Raw genomic sequence first — 26,966 nt, 5'->3', positions numbered from 1 at the left:
CAACATGAAGTAGTTGAAGTCTATTTGCAAAATCGTGGGAGTGCAAATCAGAGGCCTCACCAGGAAAGAGGGACAAAAAAAGGCGCTGAGGGCCTGGGTAGCAGCCAGAAATGCCAGTTGCCATTCTGTAAATCTTTGTGTGGAAGCTGAGGTGCCAATTCCAAGGGTTGATGTGCTGTTGAGAGGGGAGAGACACTCCAGACCAGGTAGCAGTGGTTTTTCCCCAAAGGAGCAAGAGGACAGGCTGGAAGCTAGGAGAGATACAATGGAGCTGGAGACGCTCAAGCTCGCAATTGAATAGAAAAGGATGATGTTAGACCATGAGCATACAGTAAAGGAGCTGGATCAGAGGGGTAGGTCCAGCACAGATGGTGGCAGCAATTTCTCAGTGCACTCAGATAGAATAGTACACATAGGAAAAGAGTTCAAGAAGGTAGATAACATACAGACATGGTTTCACGGCTATGAGACATCTAGCTACATGAATGGGGTCCCAGAGAAGAATTGGGGAGCAGGATTGTGGCCCCACTTCTCAGAGAAGGGGAGGGACACATTGTTGGGTTTTGGTAAGGGGTACAACCTCACCTAAACTGACGTGAAGATGGCCCTCCTCATCTGGTATGGTCTCACTCCTGACAAGTACAGGGATCTGTTTAGAACCATTAAGAAAACTGATTCACACACCTGGTTAGAGTGTATAGATTCTTTTTGCAGGTCATTGGATGGTTGGGTGAAGGGAAGTAATGTGACAGATTTTCAGGGGCTGTACAATTTGATTGCGCGGGAGCACTTGTCTAGCCTGTGTTTTGCAGAGCTGTACCAGCACTTGACAGATAGTAAGCTGACTGACCCAGGGAGCTTGCAATGGAGGTGGATCTCTAGGTGAGTACCAGGGCCCACAAGAAGGTGTATAGGGAAGACTCTGCAAAAAGTGGGCAGGGTCTCTAGCAGAAGAGTGGGGGGGGGGCAAGGGTAAAGCAAATGAGTTCTTTAAAGGGCCCCAAACTCAGGGACGTAACACAGGCACCCACATCCCCCCACGGTTCGGGGGGCCCAGGGGGCCCCCTAAGCACAGCACTCTGGCTGTAGAGCTCCTAATTGAGCCCAGAAGGGGCCCCTCCACGTTCCTTGCAGTGAGGCACCCTCGAGTTTTGTTACGCCAGTGCCCAACCTAGTACACAGGGTAAAGATTTCCACCCCCAGGATACCACCGGTGGACAGTCCAAAGTATTGGTTAGTCTAGTGCATAGGGAGGAGTTGGTCCCGGAAGAGGGTGGAAACCCCACAGAAATGACCCTTTCCTCACTAGGGGACAGTGAGATCGTTCAGGAAGACTAGTGCCTGCATACACTAAGAAATACAGCGCCTGGGTGACCATCAATGGGCAAAGGGTAGAAGCTCTCAGAAATACCAGAGCCAGTGTGACCTCAGTCCAGTGTCACCTGGTATCTAAGCAGTAAGTAGTCCCTGGTGCTTACATATAAGCTTTGTGACTTTGGCATAGGAACCTGCTGAGAAAGCTCTGCCCTTCCCACCTCAGACCCCTAACATTTCTGCACTGGACTCAACTCATGTAGGTTCTCTCTGAAATCTGACCCTGAACAGGGCCTTGCTCAGGTGGGGCAAACTGACAATTGGTGCCTTAAGTCAGGGAGCTTGAATATATATATGTAAGAGATTGGGCGTGGAAACAAGAAGGTAGGTCACACAACTTAAGTAGAGTTGGAAACTACATTGAGGGGGAACAGAAATGTACGCCATAATGTTGGGTTGATCTATTGTTTTCACTGGTGGCTTAGGGGTTGTGGCTTTGTGGAATGTCTTCCTCTGTGTTGGAAGGGTGTTTTGAGTTGTTTTGTGTTTGAAGCTACTGATTAATTTTCTTCTCGAGGTAGGAGTGTAGGTGTACTTAAATGTGCTTAGATCTTCGCCAACATAGCGGAGACCTCTGTACAGAAAAGATAGTAGAGGCAGAGGTGTCTGCCTGTAGGTTTGTAAATAGAATTTTGTAGTATGAGTTGTACTACTGTAGTAGTACTTTACTTACTACAACATGCAGTTTGTATAGGTATTGTAATAGGTATTAAAGTGTTTCCTCAGCTATAGTTCTGCATTTAGATTGATACATGGTTCATATACAGTGACCCTTATGAATGAGTTTGCCATTGTTTACACAGAAAAGAACTTGCTGGTTCACTCCTATTACTATGTTGGCTGGAGTACAGGATTCATTCCCAGACTAGAATATGAAAGTGTTTAAAGTGATGGACTCCTTGGGTATCCGTAAGCATTCACAGAATCACTGCGAGGGTGTATCCTAGGGCCTTTAGCGCTCCAACACAGCCATATATATGTCAATAATAAGTCAAGTCAATAAATGTATATAGCGCGCTACATACCCAGAGGGTCTCAAGGCGCTTGAAGAAGGGTGGGGACTTACTTGTCAAATATCCACGTTTTAAGTTGCTTTCTGAATGCTAGGTGGTTCTGAGTAAGGCGAAGGTGAGTGGGAAGTGAGTTCCAGGTTTTAGCTGCCAGGTAGGAGAAGGATCTACCTCCCATGGTGGTTTTGTTGATGCGAGGTACAGTGGCAAGGGCCTGGTTGGAGGATCGTAGCTGGCGGGGGGTGTAGAAGGACAGTCGTGTGTTGAGGCATTCGGGTCCGATTTCGTAGAGTGCTTTGTGTGCGTGGGTTAGGAGTCAGAAAGTAATCCTCTTATTGACGGGGAGCCAGTGGAGGCTTTTCAGGTGACCAGAGATGTGTTCTTTACGCGGGATGTCTAATATGAGCCTAGCTGAAGCGTTCTGGATGCGTTGGAGTTTTTTCTGGAGTTTTGCGGTGGTACCGGCGTAAAGGGTGTTTCTGTAGTCCAGTCGGCTCGTGACCAGAGCGTGGGTGACTGTTTTTCTAGTTTCGGTGGGGATCCAGCGAAATGTTTTTTTGAGCATGCGAAGAATGTTGAAGCAAGATAAAGAAACGGCGTTGACTTGTCTGTTCATCGAGATTGAGGAATCCAGGATGACGCCCAGGTTCCGTGCGTGGTCCGTCGGGATGGGTGCTTTTCCAAGGGCCTCTGGCCACCAAGAGTCATCCCAGGCCGTGGGGGAGGTGCCTAGGATGAGGACTTCTGTTTTGTTTGAGTTCAGTTTCAGACGGCTGTGTTTCATCCATTCGGCTACTTCTTTCATTCCTTCATGCAGGTTGGTTTTGGCAGTGTTAGGGTCTCTGGTGAGTGATAGGATCAGTTGAGTGTCGTCAGCGTAGGAGATGATGTTGAAGTTGTGTTGGCGTGCGATGACCGCGAGGGGGCTCATGTATACGTTGAAGAGGGTGGGGCTGAGTGAAGATCCTTGTGGTACGCCGCAGATGACTTCAGTGGCCTCTGACTTGAATGGTGGAAGGCGGACTCTCTGGGTTCTTCCGGTGAGGAACGAGGTGAACCATTCCAGTGCTTTTCCTTGGATTCAGACGTTTCTGAGGCGTTGTAAAAGGGTGCTATGACAGACCGTGTCGAAGGCTGCGGAGAGGTCGAGGAGGATGAGGGCGACTGTGTCTCCATTGTCCAGTAGAGTTCGAATGTCGTCTGTTGCTGCGATGAGGGCGGTTTCAGTGCTGTGCTTGGCTCGGAAGCCGGATTGTGAGGAGTCGAGGGATTTGTTGGCTTCGAGGAAGGCGGCGAGCTGGTTATTGACAGCTTTCTCGATGACTTTGGCTGGGAATGGGAGGAGCGAGATGGGGCGGTAGTTTTTGAGTTTGGTGGGGTCAGCTGTGGGTTTCTTCAGAAGGGCGCTGAGTTCGGCATGTTTCCAGCTTTCCGGGAAGGTGCCGGATTTGAGGGAGCAGTTGATGACGTCTCGGAGGTGTGGTGCTATGATGGAGTCTGCTTTGTTAAAGATGTGGTGAGGGCATGGGTCTGTGGGGGATCCTGAGTGGATAGAGTTCATCAGACGGATGGTGTCCTCAGTGGAGATTGGCTTCCAGTCATTGAGGATATTCGGGGGGTGGGGGTCCTGCAGGGGGTTGGGTGGGTTGGTCTCTGGGTCGGTTGTCGAAGCTGTTGTGGATGTCTGCAATGTTGTTGTGGAAGAATGAGGCTAGGGAGTCGCAGAGGGCTTGAGAGGGGGTGATGTCATTGGAGTTGGCCGAGGGGTTGGTAAATTCCTTGACGATGTTGAATAATTCCTTGCTGTTGTGGGCGTTGTTATCTAGTCGGTCCTTGAAATCGGCTTTCTTGGCATTCCGGATCAGTTGGTGGTGTATGCGGGTGGCGTTTTTGAAGGCGTCCTTGGTGCTGGTGGTTGGGTCTTTTTTCCAGGCCTTCTCAAGGGAGCGACAGAGTTTCTTGGATTTCTTAAGATCATCGTTGAACCAGGAGGCCTTCTTGCTGCCTAGTTTGATTTGTCGTTTTTTCAGTGGTGCTAGGATGTCGGCGCTGTAGGATAACCATTGGGTGAGGTTGGTGGCTGCTTGGTCTGGGTTTGAGGAGTGGGCTGGGGGGTTTTGCAGAAGCGATGAGGAGATCTGGTCGATGGTGATTTTGTTCCAGTTTCTTTGCAGAGTGGGTTGGGGGTGGATGTTGGATGTGGGCTTGTTGTAGGTAAAGTGAACGCAGCTGTGGTCAGTCCAAAGGAGAGCTGTGGTGTGGCTGAAGGAGACATGTTTGCTGGAGGTGAAGATAGGGTCGAGTGTGTGACCTGCGATGTAGGTGGGGGTAGTGACAAGTTGTTTAAGTCCGAGGTTGGCGAGGTTGTCCAAAAGGGTGGTGGTGTTGCGGTCGTTGTTCTTTTCAAGGTGAAAGTTGAGGTCACCCAAAAGGATGTATTCCTCGGAGGGGAGCGCGTGTGGAGTGATGAAGTCCGTGATGTCTTCACTAAATTGTGCGCGGGGTCCTGGTGGTCTGTAAAGGAGGGTGCCTCTGAGTGTGGTCTTGGGGTCGGTGTGGATCTGGAAGTGAAGGTGTTCAGAGTTGGCGAGATTGACGTCTGAGCTGGTTGAGATGCGGATGGATTTCTTATGGATGATAGCGATGCCTTCTCCTGTGTGGCCGGTACGGTCCTTGAGAATGATCTTATAGCCTTCCGGGATGGCAATGGTGATGTCTGGGGCTGATGTGGCGTTCATCCATGTTTCTGTTAGGAAGGCGACGTCCGGAGAGATGGTGTCTAGTAGATTCCAGAGGTCAATGGCGTGCCTGTGAACCGAGCGGGTGTTGAGCAGGATGCATAGGAGGTGGTTGGGGTCGGATATCTGTTTTGCGTTCGTGGATGAGGAGTTGTTCTTGGTGCCGTCGAACTTGCAGGAGTTGCAGGAGAAGGGTCCATGGGTGTGTCCAGGAGCGGCTTGGACGCATTTGGGGGAACGGCCGGGGTTAAGGGCTAGGAGGGTGGTAGCATCGTAAGTAATGCGGGAGGGGTGGGCATTACGAGGACCAGGGGGTGTGCGCTGGGCGCGGTCCAGGCGCGGACGGGCGTAGACGGGCTTACCTTTGGCGCACCTTCGGCGCTAACTGGGCGCGACCGCTGCGCTTGACCGCTGCGCGTAGGTCCTCCTGTCATAAGTTGGGAAGTGAAGGGGGGCGGAGCGTGGGAGGGTGAGCTGGGAGGCTTTAGCGAAGGGGGAGGGATGGGCTGCAGGCACAACAAAATGGAGGGCTCCCAAACAACAACACGACGCAATGCGAGGGCAAAGTAAATGCACAACAACAAAAGCGAGCACTTTAAACAGCAGCGCTATGCACACAGGAAGCTAATAATATTAAAGCCTGAGATGGTCAATTCAAGTGACAGCGCAATACACGTGGGACAATATCTGCAATAAGCTGCCAAAACTACGCAAATGCGGAGCGCTACGCTGGGGGACTGGGCGCTTAATCACGATCGAGTGAAATGCAAATTAAAAGATACTGCCAGTGAGTAATCAGCGCTACGATACCACAGTGGCGCTTGTAGGTCGGGAGGTGGGCAGGAGCAACCGCTTCACGAGGAGTTCAGCTGGTTACAGGGGCTCCTCAGCCGAGTACTTCCAAGTGCTTCGTGGGTGGGAGGGTGAGCTGGGAGGCGTTAGCGAAGGGGGAGGGACGGGCTGCAGGCACAACAAAATGGAGGGCTCCCAAACAACAACACGACGCAATGCGAGGGCAAAGTAAATGCACAACAACAAAAGCGAGCACTTTAAACAGCAGCGCTATGCACACAGGAAGCTAATAATATTAAAAGCCTGAGATGGTCAATTCAAGTGACAGCGCAATACACGTGGGACAATATCTGCAATAAGCTGCCAAAACTACGCAAATGCGGAGCGCTACGCTGGGGGACTGGGCGCTTAATCACGATCGAGTGAAATGCAAATTAAAAGATACTGCCAGTGAGTAATCAGCGCTACGATACCACAAAATCCATGCATGTTTTCACGATATCTACATAGAATAAATGTATATATGGTATGCCTAAATAAAAATGATTTACCTAGTCTACGGAAATACTAAATACAGTGTGATAGCAAGGGTGCTATGGGCATGTAAAATGTCTCCCTCTGTCAGCCTAGCAGTTAGTAAAAGGCAGCCATAATGTGGGTGCACAGGGCACCTCAGTCTTCTGCACTTTGTATAGCTAAACCCCTGCCCACATAGTTTGCTTGAATCCAGCCCTCCTGGATCTATGTTGGACACCCATGTATTTACTTATTGGAACCCTGGATTGGATAGGCTTGTGTACTCGACTCATCATTGACATAGAAGCAAGACTACTGAAGTCTGTCATTCATAATACACATACTAAGCCTATTGCGGTAAGCTTTAAAAAAGAAAATCAATGTGTTAAATGTACGTGGAATTGTTCCTGTCCTGGTGACACTACAACGTTTTTTTTAATGTCACTGGCTATTCTCATTTTTCAAAAAATGATAATAACGTCTACAGAGTAAGAAATAAGCAAAATGCTCTTTTCTCCTGAAGACTCAAAAAATGAAGCACTGCTTAAGCCCTACATTCTGTCACCCATCTGTCCAATTTCCCGTTGCATTTCGTGTTTTTACAATCACAGTTACACTGTGTTCTAAACAGGGACCACATTTTTATTAACAGCCCTTCATTTGTCATCAAACGCGTCAGTGGAAGTGAAATGATAACCGTTTGCTGACTAGTCACTTCCTGTTTGTCTTCCACGAATAACTCTGACAGGCGGAAACAGTCTTGCAGAGTCAATGCTTATTTTAGTGAACGCAATTAGTCCTATAGCGTGCACAGAACTATGTAAGGAGTATGTCAGTCTGTATTAATAATAACATATTTTTTTTATTATTTGCAAGAGCTATATTAGGAATCAAAAAAGGATATTGTAATTGTAGGTGTTGTAGCGTGTTTTTTTCCCCACGGCGCTGCAGCCGACATTACCATAGCATAAAATCATTGACAAAAATAATCATTTTGGCTTTTATGTAGTGCATGCGCTGAGACACACGAACAATGTATTCACTTGCTTGTGCATACGTTGATCTAACTTAAAAGTGTACTTGCAAAGATATAGGCATTCATGCATACACACCAACATACCTACAGATAGCCATGATTATGAGACAAGGGACCGACAATAGCTGATAAACACAAACCAGCAGAAAAGCAGGCCCATTTACGCACACATCGACAGACACAAGCATTGGCAAAGCCAATAGGTCTCACCTGGCAATGTGTGTTAGCCATGGTGTTCAGCAGCGTGGCTGCTGTTCAGCATGGCTAAACATTAGTGGCATGGTGTGGGGTGGGGTAGATTGGAGTGGGGTAGATTGGGGTAGAGTCAGACCTGCCAAGTACCACGCATCAGGCGTTAGACTAACGCATTTCAGTGTGGTGCTCAGCATCACCGCACTGAAAAGCAGTATCACGCATAATGCATAGTCTCAGAGCTGTCACAGAAAGCATGTTGCAAACTGTGTGTGGCAGGTGGCAGCGCGCACCAGTGTCTGCACAGGCTGCTCCCACAGGCTTGGGTGCCCTCCCAGCAGATCAGGCTCAGCCTCACAGAGTGACAGCCACCCTGCTACAAAGTATCTTTTTTGATACCCCTGGTGCTGTGGGCTGAGTCACTAGACAGCCTGACGTTACAGCTCGGCCGGGCAGTTCCCAATAGGGCCTGCCCCAGTCAGGTTCAGTGACACAAAGGGCCTGATTTTGATGTCGGTCGGAAAGCTTCCGACCGCTGGTCGGAGGCTTTCCGATCGACATCCTAGGTTTAAACTCTGACCCCCATATTACAATCACGGCGGTCAGAGTTTAAACCGGCTGAGGAATTTCATTCAGTTCCGATGGGCTCAAGGAGCTCATAATCCCTAATGAACTGCATTTCCGCCGCCGGGATTATGGCACTTTCCAGCAGCAGTTCCATGCTGGCTTTTCCGACATGGAACTGATGTTGGAAAGTGTCTGGGGTGCCCCTAGCAGGGACCCTTTCCTCACTGGCCATCCGTTTGTTACCCTCGGGGGGCACCAATGGTGTCCCCCTGAAAATCCCTGCATCATGTGGCAGGCACTGTGATTTGCCTGCCACACGGTGCAGGGATTTGCACAAACTCCCATTTCTCAATGGGAGCTTGTGCTGCAGGTGGTTTCCGCCTGTCGCACAAGCTCCCATTATCAAAATGGGAGTTTGCAACTGCACCATATGCGGTTGCATGGTAGTGAGGTGTGCGGAACCACCAACCTATGGTCGAGCGGTTCCCACACTGAAACTGTCGGTCGGAGGCAACTCCGACTGACATTAAATAAGCCCACAGTGTCTTTCTGGATGTAGCGCTGCAGGAGGATGTGAAGTCATGCCCTGCTACAACCAGAGTGTGGGGAGGTAAATTACAGCGAGGAAGGGCTTTGTAGAGTGACTGGATTCTCAGCCTCACTCTCGCACAGGTTTGCGGACCCGGAGCATGCCGTATCATGATGGTGCTCGGCTGCTGGCTCGCAGCTCACTACTTTGCACCTGAGACCTATCAGTCTGCCATTCAGTCAGGTGCTCAGAAGCTAAATAAGTGGCCAAGCTGGTGACTGCTGGAAAACTATTTTAGGCCTAGAGGCCAATGGGTGAGAGGAGAGTTCTGCATCAAGCAGTCCAGAGTAGACCGCGGTGAAAGGGCCGGTCATCATCGGTGGGTGTCACGTGGCTGCCTGAGGCCAGAAGAACTACAGAACATTACATAAATAGTAGGTAATAGTAGGTAATAGTACCCACCAGCCTGCCACTAGTAAGTCGCAGTATAACAGAGACACAATCAAATTAGTTTAATTTCAGGAAGGCGTTTGTGAAATATATTCTTTCTATGGAAGTAAGTTCCCGGCCGCCTAGTGGCGTCATAAGCGAAGTCGGCGTCAGCCATACACAGAAGAGTACAGTATGCTCAATATTCTTTCACCGCTGTAGACTCTAGAACATGAGTTGGTGCCTGAGGGCGACACAGCAGCAGGCGCAGCGAGTCGGGGATCACTGCACTACAAATTTTAACTGTAGATCAGATTTGGGTTGAGGTTCCAGCATGGCTGGCTGTCCCTTTCATCCTTCTGAGGATGGTTTAACTCAGGACTATTGTTGAGTTGCATTTGTAATTGAGCCTGACTCAGAGTCAGATGTATAGTAGTGGGTAACTTGCTATGGCTGTTAAAATGTGCTTCATTTTGAGCTGCCTGCAGTACTCCTATATGTTTCCCTTGTCTTCATTGCTTGATTTTGCTTGTAACAAAGTGTCACTCATCGTTGTTAAAATATCACTCATAATTCACTGAAATTATGAAAATGTCACACGTGGCAATCTGAAACCTGGGAAGCTATGTAGAGTGGAATGGGGTAGATTGGAGTAACATGGAGTGGGGTAGACTGGGCTAGCGTGGAGTAGGGTAGGTTGGTTTAGAATATCATGGAGTGGGGTAGATTTGGGTAGTGTGAAGTGGTATAGATTGGTTTAGATTGGAGTGGGGTAGATTGCAGTGATATATTTTGGGGTAGAGTGAGATATACTGGAGTGGGGTAGATTCTGGTGGGGTGGAGTGGAGTAGATTAAGTGGAAAAGAGTGGGGTAGATTGGAGTGGGGTGGGGTAGACTGGAGAGGGATGTAGTAGATTGGAGTGGGGTAGGGTAGATTGTAGTTCAGTGGGGTAGGTTGTAGTGGAATGGGGTGGGGTAAATTGGAGTGGGGAGAATTTGGGTGGATTGGGGTAGATAGGAGTACATTTGAGTGGATTGTGGTAGATAGGAGTGCAGTAGATTGGGGTAGAGTGGAGTAAGGTGTATTGTGGTAGATTAGAATGGGGTCGTTTGGGGAAGAGTAGGGTGTAGTGGTGTCATGGACATCATTTGAGGCTAGTCCGGGGACAAAGCTGTGACCTCTAACTTGCTCCCTGCTACTCCTGGCACTTCCTTTGCCACCACTGGTCTCAGAGGAGGAAAATGTTTTGGCCTGGATCGCAAAGGAAGTGGATTATAGAGCACCATACAATACCAGCAACACTCTGAATCTGCTGTCCTCAAATGTCTCTTTTTCTTGCAAAGTTTTTATGCATAGAATTTAGAATTAGTACAGTACCATCCACGCCAAGCTAGAAATTAACAAAGCGCCTGGAATGGTAAAATACGTTTTTCATTTTACAGCTCTCCACCTGAACTTGGGAAGAGTTCTCTGCTTCTTTATTTCATACTAGCTTACCCGTTGCGCGTTGCTGCGATCTCAGAAGAAAGGAAATTTAAGGAAACTTGTTATGATAACATTCAATTTACATTGTGTCATTTTTATGAAAACGTATTCATTTTAATATGGAAAACATTTTAAAGTGTTGTTTTAATTCTGTTTATTTATTCAAGTGCTTGTGGATACACAGTATTTTTTGTTTTAATGTCTGGTGCGTACACGAATAAATCAGAAGATTTTCCGACGTGTGAGCTGGCCACATACAGTTGTCCATGTAAGAAGCACGGATTCTCCAAATCTAGTCCACACACTTGCAGCGATTGTCCTTGTGCCTTGTTGATGGTCATTGCAAAAGCGAGTCACAGCGGAAACTGTAAACATTCAGTATTGGAAAGATTAGGAAGGCCCTGAGGGGCCGGGGGGCTGATATTTAAAAAAAAATTGCCAGAAACCTTCGCAGGAGTGTACTCAACAACTATTAACAAATTTATTTTTATTTAATTTTTTTTTGTTTTGCCAGAAACCTTCGCAGGAGTGTACTCAACAACTTCCCAAAGTTTCATGTCGATCAGATGAATGGTGTAGTAATGCATAAAGGACAAACAGACAGACATACTTTCGTTTTTATATATATAGATATATACATGTGTGTGTGTGTGTGTGTGTGTGTGGCTACATGTGGTTAAAGTAACGTTATTGTTAGGTGAATTTCTCAGTAGTAACATTAACGTTTTGAACAGCAAAAAAAACACAGAAATTCACCAGTTATAGTTAGCAGCCTGTCGCGGCTGGTGACATTTGAAAGTGGCGGGCGTGATGACAGTATCTATTCCCACTGCATGGCTCAGGGACGTTGCAGACCAGCCCGATGCAATACTGGTTCAGTGCTGGCCCCCGCGCCACAACCCAAGTCACTACGCTCAGCTCCCGGCCTCCCAACAGAAGCGTTCACCGGAGCTCAGTTTCAATCGCGTGACCTCTGAGTCCAGGGTGGGAAAAGCTAAGCATATTGGCATCTGACAGGCAACCACTGCCCGGTAACAGTGACACATTCCAGCAGGGCCTATTTAGTGCAGCACAAACACAAAGTCATTCAAGAGGCACAGAGAATGTCGGTTTGACACGGAGGGAAAGTGAGCATCAAAGGGCAGGAAACGGAGAGGGACCTCCCGCTTCATGTGGAAAGGTCGGAAGACATAATAAAACAACAGTCATAAGTCAATAAACTTAACTACTTACCTTAACCTTCCGGCTTCCCGCCTTCAAGTGAGCTCCGACTCCCGCCGCCGTTCTGTTCTTGAATTCGTCATCAGACTCGTCACGCAGGAAGCCAGGCAGCCTCCCTCCCCTCCGGCTCCACCACAGCACAGCGCTGTGATTGGTTCGGCCGGCTGCCCCAACACCACGTCATTTCTCTGTATGCTGCAGCATACAGAGAACAGGGAGAGTGGGAGGGGTTACCCGAGGGCAGGGGGGAGCGGCTTTCCCCGCTGTTATTAATACAGTTAATACTGTCTGTTTGGACAGCCTCTCAGGCTGCCAAACAGACAGTATTAACAACAGTGGGGAAAACCACTCCCCCCTGCCCTTGAGTAACCCCTCCCACTGTCTCGAGCAGGAACTTCTGCTTTCTCGCCGTGCGAGAAGGCAGAAACAAATGGTAGTTCTCTACTATTTGTTTCTGCCTTCTCGCATGGCAGAAAGCAGTGGGGCGGCGCCCTAACGCCCCCATTGTGGATCCGCCTCTGTTAGCAGCCCTCCTAACAATACCTTGCGCCCCCACCATGCACTGCTTATGGCCTCATAAATGACATCATTTACGACGTGTTCTAAGACATAATTTATGACATCACTGTTCTACCTCATTTTTTACAACTTGGGTTCAGCTAATGCGTGTAAGTGTTTAAAAAATGCATGTGCTCCTAATGCACCATAGCTGTATAGATGTATTAAACATGTTATGAAATGTTTTATTCAAGAGTAACTCTGTATGCAGGTGGCAGTTCACTTGTTTTCATTATGCTTAAACAATTTTGTTGGTTCTATAGAAAAAGTTTCTACATTGTAGATACTAACTTGTGCAAGCTGCCTTGAGTTATTAGAGAGAATCCTGTCAGCCTGATAATTTATACTTAACGTAGAAAACTGTGCGTACCAGGAACTAAGATATGCAGGTGTGCTAGTTTTGCTAGAATAGATAAGCTGTCTGTAAAGTCTTCACCGCAGTGTGAAGGGTGAAGCTAGCATGTTCTTTAGCACCTTCAGATTGTGGTTATTTTTTTAGTAAATAGTGTTTTTTTGACAACTGTTGCATAGTGTACACTGTTCTTAGAAGATTTTTTTTACTACTCTGTGGTGCATTTCGCATGAGAGTTTCACTGTCTGCAAACAGTGTGATACAGAGTAAACTCTCTCCACAGAAAAAAAACAGTTTACAGTACCTATTTTTCGACTCATATCACCTTCATTTCTCAATGTAGGTTCGGTGAGTGTCAAGGGGTTATACAGATAAAAGCTATCCATAGTAGGGCATTTGTTTTTGATCTGACGTTCACTATTTTGGCTTTCTGTCAATAATTGTATAGATATTGAACACTTCAGTCATTGAATCGTTCTCGTATATTTGTGGTTAATTGCTAATTTGATCTATGCTACCTGTGAAGTGTGTGCTATAGGCTCAATGTTGCATGTAATGCTTGCTTTCAAAATCTAAGTGAGTTGTTTGTGTGCTAGTAGTAGTAATGGGTGATTTTCCCCTGAGCTGTTTTGTACTTACTGTCAGGCCTCTAATGTAATACTAATTTATAGAGCACTATGTGTGAAAGGTAAGTTTGGATGATGTCATCAGTAATGTCATCAATGATGTCATAAATGATGCCATAGAACATGTCATGAGTGATGTCATATGTGAGGCCATAAGCAGTGAATGGTGGGGGTGCACGTTTTAGTTAGTGCTGCTAACTATAACTGTTAAATTTTGTTGTGTTTTATTTAGTTCAAAACGTTAAGGTTCTTTCTGAGAAATTCACAGAATCATAACATTACTTTATTGTTTGTGTTTTGTTAGTGAATTGCTTAGGTTTTAGTTTTTTTTAATGAAAACATGTTTTTATTACACCTAACTATAACGTTACTTTGAACTTTACCACCACCACCAATACCAACACCAACACCAAAACCACCACCACCACCACCAATACCAATACTACCACCAATACCACTACCACCACCACCACCACCACTACCACCAATACCACCATCACCACCAATACCAACACCAATACCACCACCTATACCCCAAATACCAATACCACCCCCACCTATACAATACCACCACAAATACCACCACCACCATTACCAATACCTCCACCACCGATGCCACCACCAATAACCCCACTAATACCACCACCACCAATTCCACCACCAATATTACCACCAATATCACCACCCGCACCAATACCACCACCTACATCACCACCAATACCACCTCCCATACCACCAATACCACCACCAATACCACTTCCACCACCACCAATATCACCTCCACCAACACCACAACCACCAATACCATCACCGCCAATACCACCACCACCACCACCAATACGACGACCACCACCACCAATACCATCACCACCAATACCACCCCCAATACTACCACCCCCAATACCAATACCACCACCAATACCGATACCACCACCACCAATACCACCACCACCAATACCACCACCACCAATGTTGCCACCACCACTAATACCACCACCAATACCACCATCACCAATACCACCACCACCAATACCACCACCAATACCACAACCACCAATACAACTGCCACCAATACCACCACCACCATAAATACCAATACCACCACCAATACCTCCACCACCACCAATACCTCCACCACCAATGCCTCCAGCACCACCAATGCCACCACTAATACCACCACCACCACCACTAATACTACCACCAATACCACCACTAACACCACCACCAACACCAATACCACCACCACCAATATCACCACCACCATTACCAATACCATCAGCACCAATACCACCCCACCAATACCAATGCCACCAACAATTACACTACCACCAATACTAACACCACCACCACCATCACCAACACCACCACCAATACCACCACCACCAATACCACCACCACCACCACCACCAATACCACCAATACCAATACCACCACCACCAATACCCCCACCGCCAATACAAAACCACCACCAATACCAATACCACCACCAACCATCACCAGTACCACCACCAATACCAATACTGCTGCTAATACAACCACTACCAATACCACCACCACCAATGCCACCAATACCACCACCGCCAATACCAATACTACCACCACTAATACCACAACCACCACCAATACCACCACCAATACCACCTTCACCATCAATACCACCACCAATACCAATACCACCACCACCAATACCCCCACCACCAATACCAATACCACCACCAACCACCACCAATACCGCCGCTAATACCACCACTACCAATACCATGACCACCAATACCACCACCACCACCAATACCTCCCCTACCACACCCACCACCACCAATACCACCACCACCAATACCAATGCCACCACCACCAATACCAATACCATCACCTCAGCACCTCTCACTCACTAATAATAGCAGGGGCACTGTACGAGGCCGGTGCTGCAGCCGAGATCATCCCTCCCTCCATGCCTGCCATGCACCAGGAGGTGAAGCGAGGGCCCTACTACAGCTGGAGTGTTTTTTTATTAGGCCAAAGATAGCAATGACATTATTCAATGCCACACTGCACACTCAAATCAAGGAGAGGGCAGAAAATAGCCCCCCCCTCCTGCTCTTCCTACTGAGCCACAACAGTGTAATTACAGAGAGAAAGGTGTTAAAGCGCTTTGTTAGTGTTTATAGCTCAGATCGTATGTAACTCTCACTTCACACTTTGTGTCTTTGTAATTTGCAACACTTATACATCTTCTTCACTGCACTATTTATCACTACTTTCAAGAGGTCGCAGGCTGGTCTCTTCGTCTGGTATTTACAATCTAACAAGCGGTAGAAAAAATGCTCGTTATTGCAATGCAATAGGACTCGCATTCATCACAGCTTCTGTGGGAATTGCTTCTTTGTGGGTGTACATCATCATTTGGATCACCCACGCGCAGCACTTACATGCTTAAATTGCATCTCTATCTTTTTAGCATTATGATGCTTATTCATGCTTATGTAAAAACATTTTCAGGCAGAAGTTTGCTTGAGACCAGGACGAAAACTTTGTGACGCACTCCCTCATTATCAAGGCTCCACCATTTATATTAGTAGAAGTGTTCTTTATGTTCTATTGTAGAAGTACCTTCATCTATATTGTGTCTTCATTTACTGTCCAGGGCTGATTATGAGGCATTTTCTTGTGTTCTGCTACATTCAGTAATTTCTTGGCAGTGCTCGCTCTGTATGTTGTAATTGACTGCCTATGTCCTGTGACCACAGTACTGGTGCACTCCAGCTCGGTATTTTGTTGTTTATCCTTTAGGCTCCTTTTGGCTTGTGCCATATTCTAGGAGGTGGTGTGGGTTAGAAACTTAGATACAGTATGACAGTGTAAACAACACACAAGTACATCAGTGTCCGGTTGGTACTTAATTTTTGGAAATGAAAAGAACCATTGATTAACAGGTAGGTGAAAAGATAGTAAAAACTAAGGGGCATATTACCAACAACTAGCGATAATTTTTGCCTCTAACTTGTTTAGAGACAAAAATTATCGCCGCACATCGGCGATTTTTATCGCAGATAAACCTTGCTATTAACAAGGCTTATCGCAAATGCGATAAAAAACGGCCGAAATGCATGAATATCGCTGAAAAGTCAGCGATATTCATGCATTATCGAGCAAATGCTCTTAGCCATGTTATCCACCTCCCATTGGATAACATGGCTAAGAACTGCTCAGGGCAGGTGTTAGCTTTTGGAGATATTCGCGCTTAGCGCGAATATCTCCAAAAGTTGGTAATAGGAGATAGCGATGTTAGCGACTGTTTTCAGTCTCTAACATCTTGGCACGCCCACTTTGCATCTCATTAGTGATAAATATCACTGACATGCAAAGTGGGGCCCAAGATGGTCGCTATCTCCTACTAGCTGTCGCTAACTGGTGTTAGCGACAGCTTGGTAATAGGGAGATAATTTTATCTCCGCTTTCTTGGCTTTTAAAGCCAAAAAAGCGGAGATAAACCCCCTTGATAATATGCCCCTAAAATCTTTAGAAACCAACAGAAAGATCCAGACTTTTTGGGGCCAAGATACAACTCCAAACATACATTGCAGTGCCAGGGACTAGATTTTTCTTTAAGGCCAACTTTGTATCAATTCTGCGATCCCCAGAAACTTCTAATCCTAAACGTTAATGACGGCTGTTCTCCAGAAAAGTGACCTAAAAGAGTGGGTAAGGCACATAGATGTAGGAACTTTGGATCCAACTGTAGTCCTGGACCAAACTTGAGTATCACACTGGTACTAAATTCTGAAAAGGGGTTGGCAGCCCTTAAAATAGATGCCTCAATAAAATCCACCACTGAGACATCCAGGACGTTTTCCAGCAAAGTCTCTGGAGTCCCCCAGGCTCAATTAAGGGCACAGCTGACAGATGAAGTCAGTTAGTCCTTGGTGCCCAGTTACCTGTGAAGGACAGAACTGGCAATCCTGATTTTAAAATAGACCTGATAGGCTAGTAAGCCAGTACTCACTTGATTGGTCTTGGGGGGCCTTTCCTTACAGGGCCTTGTATAATGGAATCCACCATGGAACGTCAAATGATTCTAGTGGTTGGGTCACCCACAGGAGTCAATGGTCCTACCTGGATCAACCAAAGCCTGATCATTCACGGTTAGGTGCTGCCTGGGGCTTTAACCAGTGATATCTCCAAATTGTATGACATTCAAAGATGATCCAAAAGGTTCCAAATTAAGTGCAACCATCTCCAGGCACCCAAACTTGACTCCTTACAGGGAAAGTGAAAGTCGACTGTCCCTGAGTTTTTAATTCTGAAAAATGATTTCTGTCCTACCAACTGATCATGTTGAGCTCATAAGTGCTTTGGTCTTGTCGCACCTTGAGTATTGTAATGTCATGTACTCAGGGCTATCAAAGAACCTAATTGCCTTGCTTTAAAAATAATGAAACCGGGGAGGCAGAATATTCCTGAACTAGCACAGCGTTAATCAATCAGAATAGCAGAGACAGACTTCAATAGCTTCTTTTGGAATCAAGGATCTGCTTTAAGGTCCTCTGCATTGTCCACAAAGCCTGTTGTGAAGAGGTCCAGTAGGCGATGGAGTGGTACAGTTCACAGTGCAACATATACAGTATTCGCCCGGAGGGCACAGCTCTGGAAATGCCTAGGTACCCCTTTTCAAACCCAAAACATAGTCATTGATAAGGAGGGCAGATATGTTTTTGTGGAGGGTCGGTTGGATGGCGAGCCTGTCCTCTTAGGTTGTATCTATGCACCAATTTCAGAGAAAATTCATTCTGGACGACTCTATCAAGAAGCCTAGCTCAATATGTAGGTATCCCATGGATACTAGGTGGCGCTTATAACAACATACTAGATGTTTCCCTTGAACTCCCCCCCTCGTTTCTTCATGCCCCAGCTCATCAACACTTTAGGCAGTTATTTGGATGGGCTCCACAGCGGTCTTTTCTCGATTCGTGGAGAGCCCATAGCCCACATCTACTCCTTTACTCACATTATTCGGCACCACATAATCTTTACATTAGCTTAGACCGCTTTATAAGTTCTCAGGACTTAGTTCCATGTCTTCTACACTCAGACTACGTGCTCTGTGCTCAGACCATGCTGCACATACAGTGGACATTGAGTAGGGTACTCTTTGCCCACCAGTTCCTGCCTGGAGCTTATCTAAAGATTCACTAGATGACCCGGTAGTTTACAATACCCATTTAACCCAATTAGCCCAGTATGTTCAGGAAAATCATGGCACAGCCACCAACCGTGCTGTTGAATGGAATTTCTTCAAAGTGGTTACTAGGGGCTTCTGAGCTCAAGACTTAGCTGGGGTTTGCTTGATGATCTGACGCGCCGTGCCTTGATTGATGCCAAGACACGACAAGCCACCACTGTTATAATTTCACAGAATACACAGCCTGCATTCACACTACGGAGGACAAACCTGGTCATATACTGCCATGGTTGGCTTGACAGGAAACAAATATTTCCTGAATCACAGTAATCGCCCCTGCCACAGGCCCAATTTGAGATCCCAACCAGCTATATTACAAGCTTTTAGCTCATACTATGCAGGGTGCCTCCCACCCCACCCCTGGCTCAATAAGATGTTTCCTAACACCCCTCCCCCTTCCCACTATGAACGCTTTGCTACGAGAGGAGTTAGTCAAACTCACTACTGTGGCTGAGGTAAAGAAAGCAATACATGACCTAGCCCATAATAAGACCCCAGGGCTAGATGGGGTTCCAACTGAATATTATGATTGGTTCTCAGTCAGTCTGGCTCCACATTAAGTTGAGGTGTATAATGAATCCCTAGCCTACGGCATTCTCCCAACCTCACTCCATGAAACTCTTCTAGTATGCCTGCCGAAGCCTAATCGGGAGTCCACCCCCCTCTGTTCCTATCTCCTATTGGCCATATTGGGCGCCGACTTAAAAATACTCAGCAAAGTCCCAGAGAATCAATACATAAGTGTACTTCCTGCCCTCATTCATCCCGACCAAAATGGATTTGTACCTGAACCGAACATGTCTAATAATATTAGGCGACTCTTCCATGTAATGGATCAAGCCTTGTTGTGCTACTCATAGGCAGCATGCCTCATTTTGGACCTCAAGAAGGCCTTTGATTCTTTGTTTTGGGAGTACCTCTTCGAGGTTTTAGGGGCAGCAGGCCTGTGTAAATGCCTGGTGATCTATACAAAGCTGTTGTACACAAACCCGTCATTTAATGTGCTCATTGGCCTCTTGATTTCACCCCCCTTTCCAATAGGTCGTGGCACGTATTGGGGCTTCCCTCTATCCTCTATCCTATTCACAATCGCCATGGAGCCGCTGACTCAACCCCGTCATTTCTAGGGTCAAAAGTGAGGGATCCCTCTAGACCAGTGATACTCAATGTACGGCCCGGGGCCACATGCGGCCCTCCTGACCTGTACATGCGTCCCCCTGATCAAGAGCAGCACGGGGCTAATGTTTACATGACTTAATACTAACATAAAACATATGTAAAATAAACCGGCAAGCATTTGTGTAAAGGTTAATTGACATTAAACGAAGGAAGCAACTAGGGTGTCCTAAACCACTTAACTTTAGGAACACCTTCGTTTATAAAGACATCTTGCAGTAAAAGTATGGTAACGTCTGTTAATAATTCATTAACATGCAGAATCATTTCACATTAGTACATCAGATTATCAGTGCATTGAGAAGTTTTTTTTTAAGTGGTCGTTTTCAAACATGCATTGAAAAACTTACATTGTGCCCTACACCCTGATAACAATGCCAATAATGTATGAAGAGACAAGTGAGTTGTCATGTGCAGTTTTTGGGGACTGAGGTTTCTATAATACATTAACAACATATAGTTTATTAAATCAAACACTGGAGAAGGCTTTGTACAGCCCACATCCAGAAGTCATGTATTTTGAGATCCTCATATGTGATAATGAAGAAAAAGAAGGGAAAGCTAAATAAAATAATTGCCTAGGATCACACAATTTGGTTAAGCGGAGAAGCTGGAATTAATCCCAAGTTTTTGGTTTCACATTGTGCAATTCGGACAATTGATGTATACGGCTAGCTTCCCTCACACCCACCTTACCACAAACCTCTGGTATCAGTGCGGCCCTTGGTCACATCACAGACCAATTTTGTGAGTACCCATGCTATAGACAGAATTATACACGCTATGTCATTCTATGCTGATGACATATTATTATTTATCCGAGATGCTTAAGCAGACAAGTCCGTTATTATCGACTACTTTCTGGGACTTTGAGGAAGTAGCTGGCCTCTGAGTGAACTGGGGGAAAACATGCGCCTTTCCATTTCGTAGCAATGCCCCCATCAGGTAATCCAAATGGGTGACACTCCGCTAGCCCGGAGGACAGCTGCGGTCCGTTACCTAGGGGTTTCTTTATACCACTCCCAAAAAGATCTGTTTGAGGTTAACCTGAAACATGCCTACATCCCCCTTAGATCCAAAGTCCGCTTCTAGCAACGGTTCCCGGATGCACTCATAGGTAGGATAGCATTGTCTAAAATGATCTTCATTCCCTGCTTTCTATGGTATTTTGTAAATGTTCCGGTGTTTCCCATAAGTAGCCTTTTCCGTGATTTGGATCAATTTTTGGGGGACCTGTTGTGGCACAACGGTAGGCGATGTGTGGCTCTTCAAAAACTTCAGCTGCCAATGGGTCATGGTGGGCGTGGGGCACCATTGTTTGAAACTTACTACCTTCTGACACAGTTCCAATGGGTATCCCTATGGCTGGCATTAAAAAACCTTTATGAGACAAGCATATATATATAATATGCCAGCTCTTATACCTCACTATCATGATATATTGCTCCTGGTCCCTACACAGGGTGGATCACCCATAAATGCCTAATTAGGGTTTTCCAGCTCACAAGTAAAATCGCACCCATACTACCTAATATTCCCCTCAAGGGCCTACCGGGGCCCTAAGGTCCCCTTACGGATGATCAGCTGTCGGAATGGCATGCACACCCCTTGGAAATGGTGGGAGACCTTTTCCAAGATGCCAAGATCCTTACATTTGAGCAAATTCATCAGGACCACAATATTTCCCCATAACAGTTACCAACATATGTGCAATTGCGGGTGGCACTTGGATCATTATGGCGAGCACTAGATGATGAACCGCCTACCCACACGGTGATACATACTCTATACCTTATGGGTGGGAGGTTGATATTGCATCACATGGCTATACAAAGCTATTAGGGAACACATGAACATCTCTATAGTTTACCTTCATCACCTCTGAGAGAAGGACTTTACAAGACCTCTTCACTCCATCGAGTGATCTAGAGCGCAGGAGTACTCTAAGACTGTTCTGATAAATACTCAATTTAAACATATTTAATATATGATCCTTCACAGGGCCTACCTTACACCTTCTGGACTTAATCATATTATCCCTGCATCCAACGTTGCTTGTCCTAGATGTCTCACCCAGGTTGCCAACTTTCAGCACATGCTTTGGTTCTGCCTCAGCATAGCAACTTATTGGCACACAATATATACTTCATTTACCACAGTCACAGAACTTACCACGGTAAATTCATGGGAAGCTACCACCTTAGGTATTTTTCACAGACAAAAAAAATCCCATGGTTCGGGTGCGCTTCGCCAAACTTGCCCTCCTGTTGGCCAATCTTTTACTAACCATGCACTGAAGAGCTCAGCATGCCCTGACTCTCTCCCAATGGCACATGACACCACTTAGATGGGATGAGGCAGAAAGCTCTGCACTGCACTGGGGGGGCCAGTCGTATATGCCGGCATACCATAGCCACTGCCTGAGTTGCAATGCTTATTCAGTACAAGGAACTGGCTGAAGAGGACATCTCTCCCTCACCGGCCTAATTTAAAAGCCCCAGGTCCACGGCTCCCCTCCCCCTCCATCATAATATGGTAAGCATTTTACCAATATCAATTGTGCTTCCTTTCGTTTCTTATTCCAAATTCTGCAACCCATCCCCATTTTTCATTGGGTCCCCGTCATCCTACTAGGACACAAAGTGCCTAATTACGATGTTGGATGGACTTACGTCCGCCCAGCACCATTGCTGTGTCGGGACAGACCGACCTCCGGTCGGCGGTCCCGACACTAGAATTACAACGCGACTGCACCATTTGGCTATGTGAGCTTGTGCTGCTGCCGTAAACTGCCCGTAGTACAAGCTCCCATAGACAATTGGGAAAATCCGTACATCCCTGCACAGGGTGCCTGCCACATGGTGGAGGGGGCCCTGCTAGGGGCCTCCAATGTCGCTTTCAGACAGGCTTTTCATGTCAGAAAGCCCGACATAGAAAGCCTGTCAGAAAACAACATCATAATCACTGTGGCAGAAACGCCATCCATAGGGATTACGTGCCGGTCTCAAACTAGCCGGCGGGCTCCTTGAGCCCGTTGGAATCCAACTGGAATGACTGGCTGGTTTCACTTTCAGCATCAGTCTGTACTGAAACTGCTGAGGCTCGGATAGCCTCCGACCGCCCGACTCTCATCGTAACGTCGGCCATAGGAAGACAATTTTTACTCTGCAGCGCATAACCGAAGGACTCAGACATTTTACATAATTATGAGCCACTGCAATTTACTACTTGCCTATTGTTTGTGCAGATACTGACCATTGATTTCTTACATGTACTGAAATTGTGTTGTATCTGTAAATTGCTATCTGTTTTTGTTCTTATCCTGCTACAGTTGTTAATGTCTAAAAAAGAATAACACCCACTTGTTGATCTCATCCTTCTTCAACTGCTAATGTCTAAAGTTGATAAAACCGAATAAAAACTGTTAAATCCTTAGTTACCCATTATGATTCAGCAGGAATCATCACTAAATAACAGCCTCAGGATCTTCCAATGATCGTTCAGCTTGCCCAAGCATGGAGGTCACATCCTTAAAGAGATGAAAGCCTTAGGCTAGCAATTCTCTGAACCCAATTCTGGGATCTGAATCCTTATATAGAACTGTAAACACATGCCTACACCTGAGCTTAAGCGGTGACGAGGAAAGAACATCTACATCTTATTTACTTCACTGATAAAACTCTTTTGACCCTCCCGAGTTTACCAAAGCTGACTTTATCTTCAGGGCTTTCAGCACTCGGAAGTTCTTTCTGTTGCAGTTGAAGATATAGCTTAATGAGTTAAGGAGAATTTTAGCGATAGGAATACCCATCACTCACTCACTAAGTGCATTATTTTTCATTCAAGAAATAATATTCATATAAAAGCAGTAATACTAGAAACTCTTTGCCAGGCAAGGATACAGTCTAACTGCTGAGTCCATGTACAAACTTCCAGCCAAATTCTTAACAAAATAAACACCCCAGGAAGAGTTTACACAATATTGCAATAGCTACTCTTGTATAATGAACTAGTGTTTATGTCTTCTGAGTTTAATCATCTGTTGTTTTTCTTGGCAGATGACATTTGATCCTGAAGTGTTCTTTAATGTACTTCTACCTCCAATTATATTTCACGCTGGATACAGTTTGAAAAAGGTAATTGCTGAAAACAATACTTCTTCTTTGGAATAATAGAGATTTACTAGACATGTTTAATCGAAACTTTCTGCATGGAATGAGCAGAATGTTTCTTACAGGTGGATTTCCAATTGTGCCAAATATGAGCTACAACTGTGTATTGTGTGTTCTGTATTGTGTGTTTTACATACATGATGCATTTAGATAATACAGCTATTAATGTTGAAATTAAGTTGTCCAAATTATTTGTATTATTTACACCAAAACTTAATAAAGCATTCAAATTACTACGTCACTTCCTCAACTCTTCCTAAAGACTTGAATCTGAATGATTGGCACCTATACTGGCCAATCCAAAGTCCAAAACTTCCATACGCCCCCTGCCACTATCTTCAAACAAATGTAAATCTTTGTATCAGTGGATGTTCGATTTTGTGTTGTTTTAAAGTTATATTTAAGTGTCATGACATAAACATGCCTATGAAGTGTAACTGCAATCAGTTCGGTTCAATGAAGTCACTCAAAGTTATCAAGGTTCGTATTCCGGGCTCCAAAATACATGGTTTTCGAAGTCGCTAATGGATGGAAGGCAGGGCCGGTCCTAGGCCTTCTGAGGCCCCCGGCGAAAGGTAAGATGTGAGGCCCCCCCAATTGAATATTGCGTCACAAGAAGTGACATCACAGAAAGTAATATCACAGTACTATTGATCTTATTTGGCATCACTGAAGCTAACTAATGTGTATATCAGTAACATGGACAAAAAGTAGAGGGGATGGAAAACAGGTGAGCAAATATCCAGATAAAAGGAAATATTGCAATCAAACAACCACACACACACACCCACACACACACAACCACACACACAACCATACAAACAACCACACACACACACACACAAACCACAACCACACACAACCACATACAACCACACACACAACCACACACACAACCACACACACACAACCACACACAACCACACACACAACCACACACACCCACACACACAACCACACCCACCCACACACACAACCACACACACCCACACACACAACCACACACACAACCACACACACCAACACACACAACCACACACACAACCACACACACACAACCACACACACAACCACACACACCCACACACACAACCACACACAGTCTCGGCTCGCCTTGATTCCCTGCCCCTTCTTACAAAAGAATCCTTCCTCTCCCTCCTGCCATTGGTCAAATCAGGTTCCCCTCTGGATCCCTGCCCTGCTCATATCCTGAAACAGATGCCCGCCTATAGCATGAGACGACTCCAGCTGGTCCAAAACCAGGCGGCTCGCCTGGTTTTCAACTTGGCCAAATCCCATCATGTCACTCCCCTTCTCAAGTCTCTACACTGGCTTCCTATCAGTGAACGAACCCAGTTCAAGCTGGGCTGCATCATCTTTCAGGCCCGGGCCGGCGCAGCGCCTGCCTTTATCTCCTCTGAAATCAAACCCTATGTCCCTGTCAGGGAGCTACGCTCATCTGCCCAACAATTGCTCACAGTTCCTCGCTTTAAACGCAAAAAGTGGGGTGGCACGAAATTTTCTACACTCGCCCCTGCTTTCTGGAACTCTCTCCCGGCCCATCTCAGATCCTGCCCCCAATACACACTTTTTCGCAAGGCCCTAAAAACTTTTCTATTTTCTCAAGCTTTTTCCCAATAAACCGTTTTATCCACTCTCCCCTGCCTCCTGCCCTCTTGGGCTCAGCATCTTATAGCGCCAAGAAACCGCCAGGTGTACGTTGCGCTCTATAAATAATTTTAAACTCAAACTCAAACTGAAACACACACACACACACAACCAGAACCACACACAACCACACAACCACACACACAATCACAACCACACCACCACAACACCACACACAACCACACAACCACATACGAACACACACACAACCACACAACCACAACACCACAACCACAACACCACACACACACTACCACACACACAACCACACACACAACCACACACACAACCACAACCACACACACACAACCACACATGCACAACCACACACACACAACCACACACAACTACACAAACAACCACACACACACAACCACACAAATACACAACCACACCAAGCATTGGCATAGCCAATAGGTCTCGCCTTTGGGACCTTATAAGTGTTTAGCCATGCAACAGTTAATGTGGTTGCACCAAAGATATTGTGCTGCATAACTAAATACTTAGAAGGTCCCAAAAGCGAGACCTATTGGCTATGCCAATGCTTGTTTTTATAACCCATAATACTCAAACCCAGTCACAGTGGTGTGTTTTTACGTGACAACATGTGGAGTCAAGAAGACAGTACTACCCTGGTCAGTTCCAGGGATTCAAAGATCACTAAATGTAACTGAGACACTTCATTGTATATTTGGCCTGTGTCAACGAAATTCCAGCTCTAAAACAACACAATCATGGGAGAGCATCCAGATGCATACTTATCTCCAAGGTATCAGACCTGGGACGTAAGGGGTTCGAACTATCTAGTAAAAAATAAAATATTTACATTCTAAAACTATATGGTTGATGTTGAAGCACTAAAGATCAATTTGGATATTACTGAACACGTATTTGAATCACGGGGATGTTTGTCACCAAAAGATACATATAATAATGCTAAAAAGTTAGGTGTTAACCTCTGGCACAGCTCAAAACTGTTGTGGGCGGAGAATGAGCACGGTAGCCAAGGATGTTAAAGCGAGCCCCAGGTCAAAATTTAAAGCGTAGAGTACTTTTTTAAAAGGTCCACTATACTTAAACGGCAAGGTGCTGTTGCGTTCTACTAGTAACTTATGAACGTGGTTTCCACTGCCACTGATTTTGCTTCACTTACTTTTTAACGTCTCTGCTTCCTGCCCAATAGCCACCGATGGCTATGGTGCCCACTGCCATGACAAAGATGATAACCATATTGTAGTCCAGGACAGGCTCAATAGAGGCATACATTGCCACCTTCACTGACTTGCC

General features: G+C 46.0%; 1 protein-coding gene across 1 annotated transcript in view; it reads left to right on the top strand.

Annotated features, from left to right (window-relative positions):
* SLC9A9 (solute carrier family 9 member A9) overlaps positions 1-26,966 on the top strand; it is a 3,064,289-nt gene that overhangs the window by 170,015 nt on the left and 2,867,308 nt on the right. The window contains exon 3 of the mRNA XM_086943725.1: positions 23,898-23,975. Coding sequence (XP_086799851.1) covers positions 23,898-23,975 — 78 coding nt within the window. The remainder of the gene's footprint in view (positions 1-23,897; positions 23,976-26,966) is intronic.

This window comes from Lissotriton vulgaris, chromosome 11, assembly GCF_964263255.1.
Source record: "Lissotriton vulgaris chromosome 11, aLisVul1.2, whole genome shotgun sequence".
Classification (NCBI taxonomy): domain Eukaryota; kingdom Metazoa; phylum Chordata; class Amphibia; order Caudata; family Salamandridae; genus Lissotriton; species Lissotriton vulgaris.
The sequence above is the reverse complement of the archived record's forward strand: the minus strand, read 5'-3'. Positions and strand labels throughout refer to the sequence as shown.